This window comes from Papaver somniferum, chromosome 2 (genome assembly GCF_003573695.1).
Source record: "Papaver somniferum cultivar HN1 chromosome 2, ASM357369v1, whole genome shotgun sequence".
NCBI lineage: Eukaryota > Viridiplantae > Streptophyta > Magnoliopsida > Ranunculales > Papaveraceae > Papaver > Papaver somniferum.
The window spans coordinates 209,048,449-209,060,830 of NC_039359.1; the positions used below are offsets into that span (position 1 = coordinate 209,048,449).

Below are 12,382 nucleotides of genomic sequence, written 5' to 3' on the forward strand. Positions count from 1 at the left end.
GAAACTCCATATAAGAATACCCTACAAAGATTAAAACTCTCTATATATACAATTTTCTAATCCCAACTTCCCTTGTTCTTTGCAAAATTTATCTCAATATCAAAATAACCTCTCTAAGAGGTTTTACTCTACATGGGAATGAAAGTCTAATCTCAATTTTGGATACCGCATAATCGGTTTTGGTTGGTTTGGGTTGGTTTTTGGCGGTCTGCCAAACCGTGATGTTGACTTCAACCAAAATCACGATCTAAACTTTGCTATCCTTAAAACTTCGCTTTCTCTTCAATTAAGAAATTTTGTCTTAAAATATATCTAAATAATCAGCACCAAATCTTGGTGACAGAGACATGAGAATGCGAAAGGACATTAGACTTTTTTAGATTAACTTTCTATCTTACCCTCTCTTACACAAAAATATGCAGACAAACAATTTTGGAAGTTTTTTATTTTGATGAAGCAAACCCCAAAACCCAAACCCAAATCCATCTCTAAACCAATATTCTTAATTCTTAGCAATCCAAAAACAGAAGACATCGATCTAACTAATTACTTTTCCTTCCACCCACAGTTTTCTTCTCTGTTCAACTTCTTCATAGATTCTTCATCTTCTTAAACCATAATCATAACTCTTTGATAACTTTTTTCTAATCAAAAGTTGATAATCATGTTGGAAGAAGAAAGACTAACAAGAGCAATTGAACAAGGAATGAAACTATCAAAAAGAATATATTATGGTAAAGGAGAAAACAATCCTAGCCAGAATTACTCTGTTGTTTCACCTCCACAACAACAACCTATAATGGACAAGAAATTATCAGCACCATCATCATCATCGTTTAGTAATTCTTATTCTTCTTATCTATTACCAACATCTCCAATGGTTTATGCAGTAATATCTGATCCATCGATAGTAGATAATCCTGATATACCAAGTTTTCAACCACATATACATGGAAAATGCGTTCCTACAGCTTTGATCCCTCTGCATATGAAACAAATTTCAATGGAAATTGAGTGTTTTCTAGATACTGCTTTTGTTACTGTCATTGGGGTATGGAGAGTTCATTGTGTTAAGCGGAACCGGAGCTGTTTTTGTCGCTTGATCGTGCCCATGGCAGAACAGGTGAGATTTTTGTGCATGGACTGTCATACTCTCTATTTCAGTTGACTATGTATTCTAGAAATTGGAATTTGCATATTCCTTGTTCTTAAGAAAGAAATTTTCGGAATTGGCTAACAGGGTTCAGTTCTAGGTGTTAAGGTTGATGTTAATGGAAGAGAATATACAACTCAGCTAATCCCCGTTGATGAAAATATGGATACTGGGAAACTAGTGAAATCCCACCGGGGAGGCTTCTTAACCCCTGAAATGTTTGCCATAACAATTCCACAGGTAGTTTTCTGGTGAATTCATTGACATTACAGTTGTTGTCTAATGCACGTAATAGCGTAAATATTTTCTTGCTGATCATATCTCCATGTATATTTTTGGCCTACATTTTCCTAAGGTTGAAGGAGGTTCAAATATTTCAGTTAAAATCAATTGGTCGCAGAAATTGTCATTTACTAGTGGGCAGTTCTCCCTCACTATACCATTCAAGTTTCCCGAATTCGTTACTCCTCCTGTAAAGGGAAATTCCAAAATTGAAAAGATAACGTTGAATGTAGAGTCTGGTGCTGAAGCTGAAGTTCTAGGCTTGAAAGTTAGCCATCCTTTGAAGGTCAGTGCCCATCAAAGTTATTCAAACTCATTTGCACGTGTATTGCTATATATTATTCAAGCGAACGATTCCTTGGTTTTCAGATTGTAAGAAAGCAAGTGGGGAGGTTAGAGTGTTCATATGAAGCAGATGTGTCGACATGGTCACAGAATAAATTCAGGTTTTCATACGCGATAAGTTGCACAGCAGTTAGTCGCTTTACACAATCCTTTCCTTGACCTACATTAATGTGCATGAAGTTATTTGTTATACCATTATACATCGAAGATAAACTTAGTTGCGTGGTAATGTTTTTAGGTTTCCACAAGTGACATATTGGGTGGGTTGCTGTTATATTCTCCATCTAAGCAAGACTTGGATAAAAGGGAGATGTTCTGCTTTTACCTTTATCCCGGCCATAACCAGAGCAAAAAGGTGCAAAATATTAGCGATGATGGGTTTAAATCTTGCGAACATGGTAATCCAATATGTGCACTCTTACACCATTGATAAATTATTGTCAGGTATTTAGAAAGGAAGTTGTATTTCTCATTGATATTAGTGGAAGCATGCAAGGAAGGCCCCTCGAGAGCGTCAAGGACGCGCTGTTTGCAGCCCTAAGGAATCTCAATCAGGAGGACTCATTTAGTCTTATAGCACTCAGTGGAGAAACTTTCTTATTCTCGTCAACACTTCAATTGGCAACCACAGAAACAGTTGAAAAAGCAACTCTGTGGATCCAGACGAACTTCGTTGCAGCAGGCGGAACAAACATTCTACTACCCCTGAGTCAAGTAGAGTCTTCTGTGTTCTTCAGATTAGCTTTCGGTTCACTTTCATATCTAAGTTCAATTTTCTATATTAACGGTGGGTAATACTGCGTTTTTGTGTAGGCAATGGAGATGCTCTCTAATATATTTGATTCAGACTCGATTTCTCACATATTTCTCATTACTGATGGAAGTGTTGAAAATGAAAAACACATATGTGAACTTATACGAAATCAAGTGGCTGCTAAAGGATCGAGGTTTCCCCGTATTTCCACATTTGGTATAGGCAAGTACCTTCTTCCGTTTAGTTTAAATATTGCTTGTTTTTTCTTTGTATATTCTTCCAAATGGTATTTCGCTTTGGCAATATTAAATCATACGCCATATTTACGCCAGCAGTGAAGCTACTAGATTATGTTTGTATGTCAATCGTGTAATTTGGCTAACTTGTTATGGAAAATGGTAGGTATACACTGTAACCATTATTTCTTGCAAATGCTTGCACTAATCAGCAAAGGTCATTACGGTGCTGCATTACATCCAGGTTGTTCATAAACTGTATCAATGTGGTGGCATTCAAATTGTTTTACTGACATAAGATCTTCATCTGAAACAAAAGTTTTTACTAAGCCTTTTTCATTTTATCCAGATCATATTGAAATTCAATTCCAAAGACTATTTACTACAGCTTCTTCTACAGTTCTTGCAAACATAGTCGTAGATGAATTGAATCATTTGGATGCAATTGAGGTTTGCTTATCCATCACTACAAAAGTTCCTTGAAATGGTCATATTAATCTGTGCACTTGAGCTTTTTTGCTTTGGCAGGTCTTGTTTCGTGTTCTTAGTGGTAGTCATTTTCCGCATTTGTCCGCTGTAGGTTTATCCCCGCTACATTCCGGATCTTTCCTCTGGAAACCCATTAATAGTATCCGGCAGATACAAAGGGGAATTTCCCGATTCTCTTAAAATTAGTGGTTTCTTATCAGATGTGAGTAACTTCACAATAAACCTGAAGCCACAAAGGGCAAAGGGAATAATCGCTCTTGAAAGAGTAAGGCGCTAACTTCTAGTTATGATGTTTTCGACATAATTCTCATAAATCTTTCCGTTTCTGGTTGAAGAACTAAACACCTAGGCGAATATGTTCTTGCTTTTCCTTAGGTGGTTGCCAAGAAACAGATTGACTTACTCACAGCTCAAGCGTGGCTTTCACAAAGTAAAGAACTCGAGGAGAAGGTTGTTTATTTTCGGTCCTTTCGAATTTACAAGCTTTTCCATATTCCGGACTTCTGAATGGACATTTTTGTAAATTGTTATAGTGGCTTTTGAATGCTTCAAAGTTAGATGGACTTACTCAAGTTACGTTTTTGTTGAAGGTTGCACAAATAAGTATACAAAGCAGCGTTCCATCTGAATACACTCGAATGATCTTATGTCAGACCGAAAGAGAAATCCAAGCATTCGAATCAGTTGGATTACAAGAGGTATGGATTTGCCTTATGGCACTACAGTTGCACTGGTCTGAACACATATACATCTAATTACGCTTTGGTGTTTCTTTATGACGAATTAGGTTCACAGAGTTAACCTGGAAAAGCTTGTAGACTCTAAAGGACGCAAGATAATTTTGCTGAGAAGTTTGGGTTATGGATTTGGTAGCATAAAAGCCACTGCAGAAAATGTTTTCCCAAGATTTGGAGATCCATTATTCCCTGATTCTGCATCAGACCCTATCACCAAGGCCGCTTCAACCTTTTGCGCCCAGTACTGTCATTGTTGTTGCTGTATGTGCTTAATTCGTACTTGTTCTCATGTAAATAATCAATGTGCCGTCGTTCTTTCTCAGTTTATTACCGCATTAACATGTTTTGGATGCCTCGAATGTTGCGTGGATTTGTGCTGCGACTTCTAATGGTAAAGGAAAAATATGTACTTCCATTTGTTCATGCAAACAGATTTAAGTGACAGTTATTAGAAAAGCCACAAAATCATTACGGAAGTTTGTAAATGTTTACCTCTCTTTCTCGATTTTGATGTTCTTATGTAAGGAATGCAAATTGTATCTTTGAAGGTTTTGTTGGCTGAAAAGTTGTTCATTTGCATCATCTCCAACAGTGGTAGTGCATTTGAGAAACTTGCCGCCACGATGGGGAATAATAAATTAGGCTTTAAAGGGGAAATTAGGTTTTTGAGAAACTTGTCCCAGGAGGCCACGACCTAAAACCTACGTCTTGCCGTTTGGCCCCAAAACATTATTTTACCCGGTGACGCGAACCAAAAGTTTAGCCTGATTCAAAACATGACGTGTCCCGAATTCTGCATTGAAGTTATGCGATATTTTCCGGTATTTGGTGTGACAATGCTAACATCCAGTGGCACGCCAGTTACATGAAGAAAACTTCCATCTGCGTGGTTGTCAGTTGTCACTGTTGAAGAATGCACTAAGCTTTGCCTACCTAATCCTCGCCGCATCACCAAGAGAATTTCTCGTGAATGCATTAGTTAAATTTTAGGTGGAACATTCATTTATCTGCTGCTAAAATTTGGGTGACCAAATCCTATTAGTTGGAACATGCACACTGAATTAATTTCTTCCTATAAATTAAAACATTTTTCTGTAGCCAAGGAGAAGAGAAGCGAAACTAAAAACTTACTACTAGTTTATTGGGAGGCAAATGTTCTTTATTCTAGATGATCTTATTATTTTTTGTATAGATTCTAGCTAGCTTCTTTATACATCACACTGTTCAATCATGGAGCTAGCTGTATAACTTTTCTGCATGCCTACAATGAAATTGCAAAATTTATTGTAAATCAAAGAGGAGGAATACATAACATTACCGCGAGTGTTCATATACATGGACTATGGATCAGTACGATCACTATACACGGATCTGATCCAAAGGCCATGTATGGTGAATACCCCTTGGTAATGTACTAGGACAGTTTTGGCCTCTTGACTTAACAGTTTGAGCTCTAAAACCACAGAGCAGTAGTACCCGAGTCATCTCCAATATCAAGAGGTTACTGTAGCATTTCTCTTCAGTCCATATTAACTGGTTTTTGCATCAATTTGCTATTCTTACATGTACGCTGCAGGTATAAGCAAGGAAATATGGAGCAAGACAATGCCAGAGGGTCTTAGAATGAAGAAGTACTTCAGTGAAGGACCTGACGGGACACTTATATTCCTCATAACTCAAATATGCAGGTAAAGATGCATGGGATGAAGAACCAGAAGCTTCTGGGAGTGATGTGAAGCAAATGATTCTGAACATTACAAGGTTATCCCCGGAAGAAAACATAATGAAGAAAAAAAGAAAAACAGTCATTCTAGTGCAACATATCAGCAGTCATCCATGTTAAACAGAAGAATAAAAAAGTTAATCATCCATGTTAAATAGAAGAACACGAACTTTAATGAAAAAAAAAGTTCCATTGCCGGGATTTGAACCCGGGTCGCCTGGGTGAAAGCCAGGTATCCTAACCGGGCTGGACTACAATGGAATGTTGCTCAATTGAGAGAGCAATAGGGCCTCTTAAATTGTGTTAATATAATACAAAATGAGTCAGCACTGAAATTGTGTTAATATAATACAATTATAGGATTCGGCATATTAGCCTTCTTCACCACTTGGGAAAACTTACTGAGGATGCTTAAGACTTTCTGAAAAGATTGAGGAATTATTTGGTCATCCACGACCCTCTTACTAGATTAGGCAGTTTTTTATTCCATCACATAGAACTCGCTATTCAAAAAAATGTTGGAACCCATTTTGTTGATAGATTTCCGACCAGCTTCTTGTAAACACTTTTTCTTTTCATTATTTTAAATTAAAATATTATTATTTTAAAGAATAATTCTTAGTTTCTATGTAAAAAAATTATAAGATTATAAATACATTCTTTGCAGCTAAAATATATTTTTCACCAAAAATAAATTTCTTGTTGCTTTCTTAACATTTGTTTTGAATAATAATCTTATTCGTAAAAATAAAAAACTCTTCATATAAATTCGAGTTTTGAAGCTAAAATGGAATCATTACTCCGGTCTTGATCGGCAGCACAATAGAACTGAAATCCTATGATATTATCCCAAGCTAATGTATTCAGAGTTTGGGATTGCTTTGTTCGCTTTAATTTCTTCAAAATAACAGCAAAAGAGGCACGATCGTCCAATTAAGGCGAGGAACATATCGTCAGTAAAAGGGATAGGACGAGAAGTGCATCCCTAAAAGGGCGAACCAGACGACCTAACTTAAATATACGTTATTGTAACTGGAATTAGCGTTGCTGTTGTTACCAGACTTGCCCTATAATGGGTCCTCATTAATGGATTTAGATTGCTCTCATTTCAATTACCAGTCTCCAAAAGACCAGTAGTGTTATTTCATATTACTACCTCCCCGTGTTAGGATTGGGTAAATTGTGAGCGCACTTCCTTCTTTGGATGTGGTAGTCGTTTCTCAGGATCCCTCTCTGGTATTCAACCCTTATTCTGCGTCACCCGTCACCACCATTGTTTTCACTGTCGAAAGTTGATAGACGAACATTTCAAATTCACAACCTCCAGTGAAACGTGCAAACAAATATATCGGGAATTTTATGTGAAAATGAATAAATCTTGAATGGCCACAATTTTAGCCTATACACAGGGGCGGAGCCAGCCCATTGCAAGGGTTGGCAGTTGCACCCCCTTGATTTTTGAAATCTATACTAGGTCTTCTGTGATTCAAGCCAAAAAAATAAAAATGAAAAAAAGTCTGCACCCCTAAAATCTCAATGTTTGCATCCCCTTCCTAATGAAAACACCTTGCTTGTTTCTCTCATCACAGAAGGAAAAAAAAAGCAACAAACGTATTCGGCTCCCAATTTTTTTCTTTTCCCAGTTACATCACGAGATTTAGCGCTTAGGTGGTACGTTTGCTAGTGTTTTGATAATTAGAATTGCGTAGATTCATCATAAGGACCAGATACCTTCTCAATTTAATTTTGGAGTTTAAATTTAGGGTTCAAGCTAAATTTTGGTGATTTTAGAATAACTCTTTTTGCATGCAAAATTAAAAGATTGGGTTATTTACTATTTCTACAGAACTGTTGTTTAATCAAATTTATTCGGTTCGATAATTAAGATTGTATTCTGTTTAGATATGGCTAGGTTTGTAATCATGAGAAAGGGAACACCAAGATCGCCTTCATCTTCCATTACTACTTGTCGGCAACAAGTACCTTCAGTTTCCAGTATCCAACGACCATTTTGTTTGTAACATAAATGCAGAGGATAATAGAGTGTATATCTTAATTTATCTTCAACTGCTCCGCAAATCGTTATCAACTTGTCGGACGACTTGGATTAAGGTAACGTCTAGTATCCATAAGAATGATAAAGTAGTTGAGCCATGATCAGATGAATCACAATTAGCCACTTGGAAAATAACTTTGAAGTTGGTTGCAGTAAAGATTATTACAAGTCTTTGTTTAGGTATGGATAGGCTTGAATGTTATCTTTAATAGATAGTTATTGATCAACGGTATTTATCCTCACATAAAGTCTTCAACGTTTGTATTAGTAGATTATAGATCAAAATGAAGCATATTTTCCCATCCAAGACCTCTTTGTGGTGGAGGTTGCACCTTGTGTATTATGAAATTGTTGATATTTACCATTACTAGGTGACTGTAACATAATCTTGGTTGTGAAATAAAAAAAATTCTTATAATTTTTATTTTGCCGTGTATTTTTTCTTGCACCCCTCTCCCAAAATCCTGACTCCACCCCTACACATGAAAAATCACATTCTTAAAATCTGTGCCTAATTTAAAATCAAACCATGGTGAAGGACCCGAGATCCTCCACTATATATAGTATAACCCAAAATTTGCTTGGTTGACTAAATTATGCTTTACGGGCCAAAATCCGCACGCCGTGCTGGGTCAAGAGGATAACTGCGCCCGCCCTTAGTAAAACAAACCTTCACAAAGCTAAAAATCCTGATTCTAGTCTCCAATCCTCTTCCGACAGAGAGAGAGAGAGTGAGAGAGAGCAGAGCTACACTTGTTTCTCTTCTCGTCCTCATCCTTCAATTCGGCAGATCCACTGGTAAGTTCACCCCAATTCCTGAATTTTCTATTTCTACATCACTTTTAAGTTATGGGTTTCTTTCAATTTTCAGCTATTTCTTTGATTTGGGTTTCCTTTTTCCTGTTCAAAATACTAGGGTTTTCCATTATCTTTAGTTCACAAGAAACTGAAAACCCCCCTTTATACACTTGTCTGAAATTACACAAAAAGGAGCAAAGTTTATTAAGAAATCAGCAATTTTTATCTGTTTATGGTTGAATCTTGACTCATACATCATTACAAATGTTTCAATTTTACCCAAAGTATCAAGCCTAGGGTTATCTGGGGTGGGAGGTTGCCTTACAAACATAATTTTAGGTCAAGTATGAGGTAAGGTAAGGGAAGGTATTGATTTAGTCCTAATACTAGTAGTCCATGATGGACACGCCACTACCCACTAGGAGAGGCATGAATCATTCCTTCCACACCATTTCAAGAATCTTTCTTTCGCTTTCCCACCATTATAAAAAACCGTAATTTATATCTCATTATTATTCCCATCTTTTCTATCTCTATCTCTTTGGTTTAGTTTATTTCTGTTGACTTGTTAAATTGCAGGGTCGGAGTTTGTAGATTGTTGGAAAAATGGATCAACAGGTGTTGATTGCTCTTGCTCTTTCTATGCTTGGTGGATTGAGTACTTCGTTAGGTGCGCTTGTTGTGATCCTTAATGATGCCCCCAATTTGAAGATGCTTGGGCTTTTACAGGGGTTTGCCGCGGGTCTTATGCTGAGTATTTCGTTTCTTGATTTGGCGCATAATGCGATAAATTCGATTGGTTTCTTGAAAGGAAATGTTTGGTTTTTCGGTGGTGTTATTTTCTTTGCGATTGTGTCTAGTTTTATTCCGGAACCTACTCTTGCTCCGGCTGTGGATTCAAAAAGCAAAAAGAAGGGTGGTGATGCAGGGGGTAAAGATACGTTGAAAAAGCATCGCCGACAAGTTCTGTTCAGTGGGATTATTACTGCGATTGGTATTAGCTTGCATAATTTCCCTGAAGGAATGGCGGTCTTCCTTGGATCAATGAAGGGACTTCGAGTTGGTATCAACTTGGCTTTTGCTATTGCTTTGCATAACATTCCTGAGGGTGTTGCTGTTGCACTTCCTGTCTATTTTGCAACACAGAGCAAATGGCAAGCATTCAAGCTGGCAACTCTTTCTGGTCTTGCCGAGCCCCTTGGTGTGATTATTGTAGCTTATCTATTTCCAAGCAGTCTAAACCCTGAAATTCTCGAGGGATTGCTAGGAGGAGTTGGTGGAGTTATGGCTTTTCTGACGTTACATGAAATGCTCCCCTTGGCGTTTGATTATGCAGGTCCAAAGCAAGCTGTCAAGGCTGTATTTTTGGGAATGGCTTTTATGTCTGCAAGCCTGTATTTCCTTGAGATCAGCTTGCCCAAGGATATAAGCTTGTAAAGATGCACAGACTCTTCGTTGACTGATTAGCACTCAACTGACTAGAGTTAATTATGAGCCATATTCATGTATATCTCATTCTGCGTACTGCTGTTAATCCGAAATGATGTTATAAATTTTAAGGCTATAATAGGCTTGTAAATTTGACTGCAGTTCTCTTTATATTGCTTCAGTAATTTCCATTCATCCTGTAAATTTGTTACAACTTTTAAGCTCTGAAATTTGGATTTTGCACTTTGGCAAGATTTGCATATCATGTTTTAACCCCGTCCAGGCTTTGGTCTAAGTGGTCCTCCGACACCCAGCTGAGCTCATCAGCCTGGACATTCAGTTCGACTGAAAAACATGACTGGTACTGGTCCTTTTTCCAGGCATTATCACTCCCTGAAATTTTTGTTTTGGTGCGCATTTCTCTGCACGAAGCTTGATCAAATAGTCTGTAAATATTTTATTTTTGTTTGTCAATGGTGTTCCTCTAGATTTGGTACGAGGTTATATATCCTTCATAATCAATAGGCAACATCAACTATTTACAGTTTATGACATTCAGACTCGAAGTCTGACTCATGTATCCAAATATTTTTCAGCTTAGAACTCAGAAGTGTAGAATCAGATTGAGAGCGATCGTAATTATACGAGTCAGACCCACAGGTGAGTTGGGTGAGTCAGAAAGAACAGTTAGCCTCCCCCACACTGAAATACAATTGGGTGATTTTTTTTCTTAGCAAATCCGACTAAAGGCTACTCAAAATTTGGACCATTTCTCGATTTGTGTGTCATTCATGTGCCGTGGACATGTTAATCTTCTTTCATCCTACGAAAGTTTTTCTAAGTTTATTATTCTTGGTTTGGTCAAGGCGGTGGTTCATCCCCGAACTTTCTATCCAACACTAGAATATAAATTTCAATTATGAATAGATAAATATAAGTTTCATTAAACATGGTTCGGTGTTTTTTCATAATATTAATACAAGGTAAAATGCTAACAAACAGCTCTTTGAACAACTTAAACCAAGAGTGTGCAGAATTACTGCAAAATATGTCCAGGAGATCCAAATAAGCTATTTTTCTTCTCTTTTTTTTTTTCTTTAAATCAGTCTCTCTAATAATCTTAAATACATTTTCTTAATCAACTATGCTCGAGAGGTCCAAATAAGTCATTTTTCTTTTCTTTTTCCCCTTAACTCGGTTTCTCTATCAATAATCTTAAATACCTTTCTTAATCAACTATGATTGTTAGTAGTTAAAATTTGATGCCACTTAATATGTTTCTCCAGATGGAATTTACTTAACTGAGTACATTAACTTCTGCCTCTTTCTTCTCCAATTCATTTATTTATTTATTTATTTTTGATGTATCCAATTCACTTATTTCACTTTACATGATTTTGGGCTTTGCAGGAAGGCATTTTGAGCGTTTGGTTGGAACTCTAAATCGAATCATGTGTTTTGGGATGACATTTGTGTCTGTAAACCAAAATAAAACATATGTCCCCATCCAAGACCTCTTGCTGGTTTAGGTTGACACTTGTGTCTGTAAACCAAAAGGAGACATGTCCCCATCCAACACCTCTTGCTGGTTTAGGTTGCACCTTGTGTGTTGTAATTTAGCTGAAACAATCACATTGTGGAATGATATTTCATGGAGGTAGGATCCATGGACACTCTTAAATGGATAAGGTTAGATAAGATTTGCGTCATTTTTTCCGCAAAATCCAAACGATAATGAATTTAAGTGTAATAATATTTTGATGATATGTTCCTATTATAATATTCTACATTCCTACAAAAAAAAAATGAACGCAATTCGAGATAGCAAACCTCACCATCTACCAATCTTAATTTTAACCATTAAATTTGAACGGCTGATATTCAAAGGGGTAGATGGTCGTTTTATACATCTCAAATTGTGTTCATTTTTTGTAGGAATGTAGAGTCTTATAAGAGAAACATATCATCAAAATATTACACTTAAATTCATTATCGTTTAGATTTTGCGGAAAAAATGGCGCAAATCTTATCTGACCATGTCTATCTAAAAGTGTCCATGGATTCTCCATCTTTTTTATGTGCAACAAAAAAAAAGATATTTTGCTAATTTTTCCGTGTATTTTTTTTTTTTTTTTGCACTCATTTCTTTCCATCCTGGTTCTACACCTGCCTCTCCTTATACAATGTGTGCTATTTCGCACATTCTAAGATATATGTCGTATGCCTTTATTGTGATTAAAGAATTATTATGCTTGTTACTGTACATGAGCGATTAGTTAGGATAATTGAAGCTTGTTTAAGCTTTACTGTGCTCAAAGTTGTCGCGAAAATGGGAGCAAGCACTAATTTAATAGCAATAAGCCACATGCAGCATGCATATG

The 12,382-nt window shown here is 36.7% G+C and overlaps 2 protein-coding genes and 1 non-coding gene across 6 annotated transcripts; 2 read left to right on the plus strand and 1 right to left on the minus strand.

Annotated features, from left to right (window-relative positions):
• The first annotated feature begins 320 nt into the window (after nucleotides 1-320).
• LOC113350375 (inter alpha-trypsin inhibitor, heavy chain 4-like) lies at nucleotides 321-4,501 on the plus strand. Of its 4 annotated transcripts, none has more exons than XM_026594493.1 (13): nucleotides 321-1,123; nucleotides 1,241-1,393; nucleotides 1,509-1,721; nucleotides 1,805-1,909; nucleotides 2,019-2,135; nucleotides 2,225-2,494; nucleotides 2,594-2,756; nucleotides 2,937-3,014; nucleotides 3,120-3,220; nucleotides 3,351-3,524; nucleotides 3,635-3,709; nucleotides 3,850-3,957; nucleotides 4,047-4,501. In XM_026594493.1, exons 1-13 carry the CDS (start codon nucleotides 665-667, stop codon nucleotides 4,383-4,385), a joined length of 2,355 nt encoding a protein of 784 aa, XP_026450278.1. In that variant the 5' UTR covers nucleotides 321-664; the 3' UTR covers nucleotides 4,386-4,501. The 4 variants fall into 4 exon arrangements, with proteins under 4 accessions (XP_026450278.1, XP_026450279.1, XP_026450280.1 ...); XM_026594494.1 differs by having other exon boundaries at nucleotides 1,262-1,393; XM_026594496.1 differs by having other exon boundaries at nucleotides 995-1,123; nucleotides 1,254-1,393.
• Nucleotides 4,502-5,906: 1,405 nt separating this feature from the next.
• Nucleotides 5,907-5,980, minus strand: TRNAE-UUC. The gene has a single exon. It is a non-coding gene; the product is annotated as a tRNA-Glu (tRNA).
• Nucleotides 5,981-8,441: 2,461 nt separating this feature from the next.
• LOC113350377 (zinc transporter ZTP29-like) lies at nucleotides 8,442-10,196 on the plus strand. The gene is made up of 2 exons (XM_026594497.1): nucleotides 8,442-8,573; nucleotides 9,153-10,196. The coding sequence occupies exon 2, from the start codon at nucleotides 9,180-9,182 to the stop codon at nucleotides 10,008-10,010; it is 831 nt and encodes a 276-aa protein (XP_026450282.1). The 5' UTR covers nucleotides 8,442-8,573; nucleotides 9,153-9,179; the 3' UTR covers nucleotides 10,011-10,196.
• Nucleotides 10,197-12,382: the final 2,186 nt, after the last annotated feature.

Coding starts and splice junctions, on each gene's coding strand:
- LOC113350377 (XM_026594497.1), top strand. CDS start 9,180: ATGGATCAACAGGTGTTGATTGCTCTTGCTCTTTCTATGCTTGGTGGA.
- LOC113350375 (XM_026594493.1), top strand. CDS start 665: ATGTTGGAAGAAGAAAGACTAACAAGAGCAATTGAACAAGGAATGAAA. Junction 1,124..1,240: donor TCGTGCCCATGGCAGAACAG/GTGAGATTTTTG, acceptor ATTGGCTAACAG/GGTTCAGTTCTAGGTGTTAA. Junction 3,958..4,046: donor AATCAGTTGGATTACAAGAG/GTATGGATTTGC, acceptor ATGACGAATTAG/GTTCACAGAGTTAACCTGGA.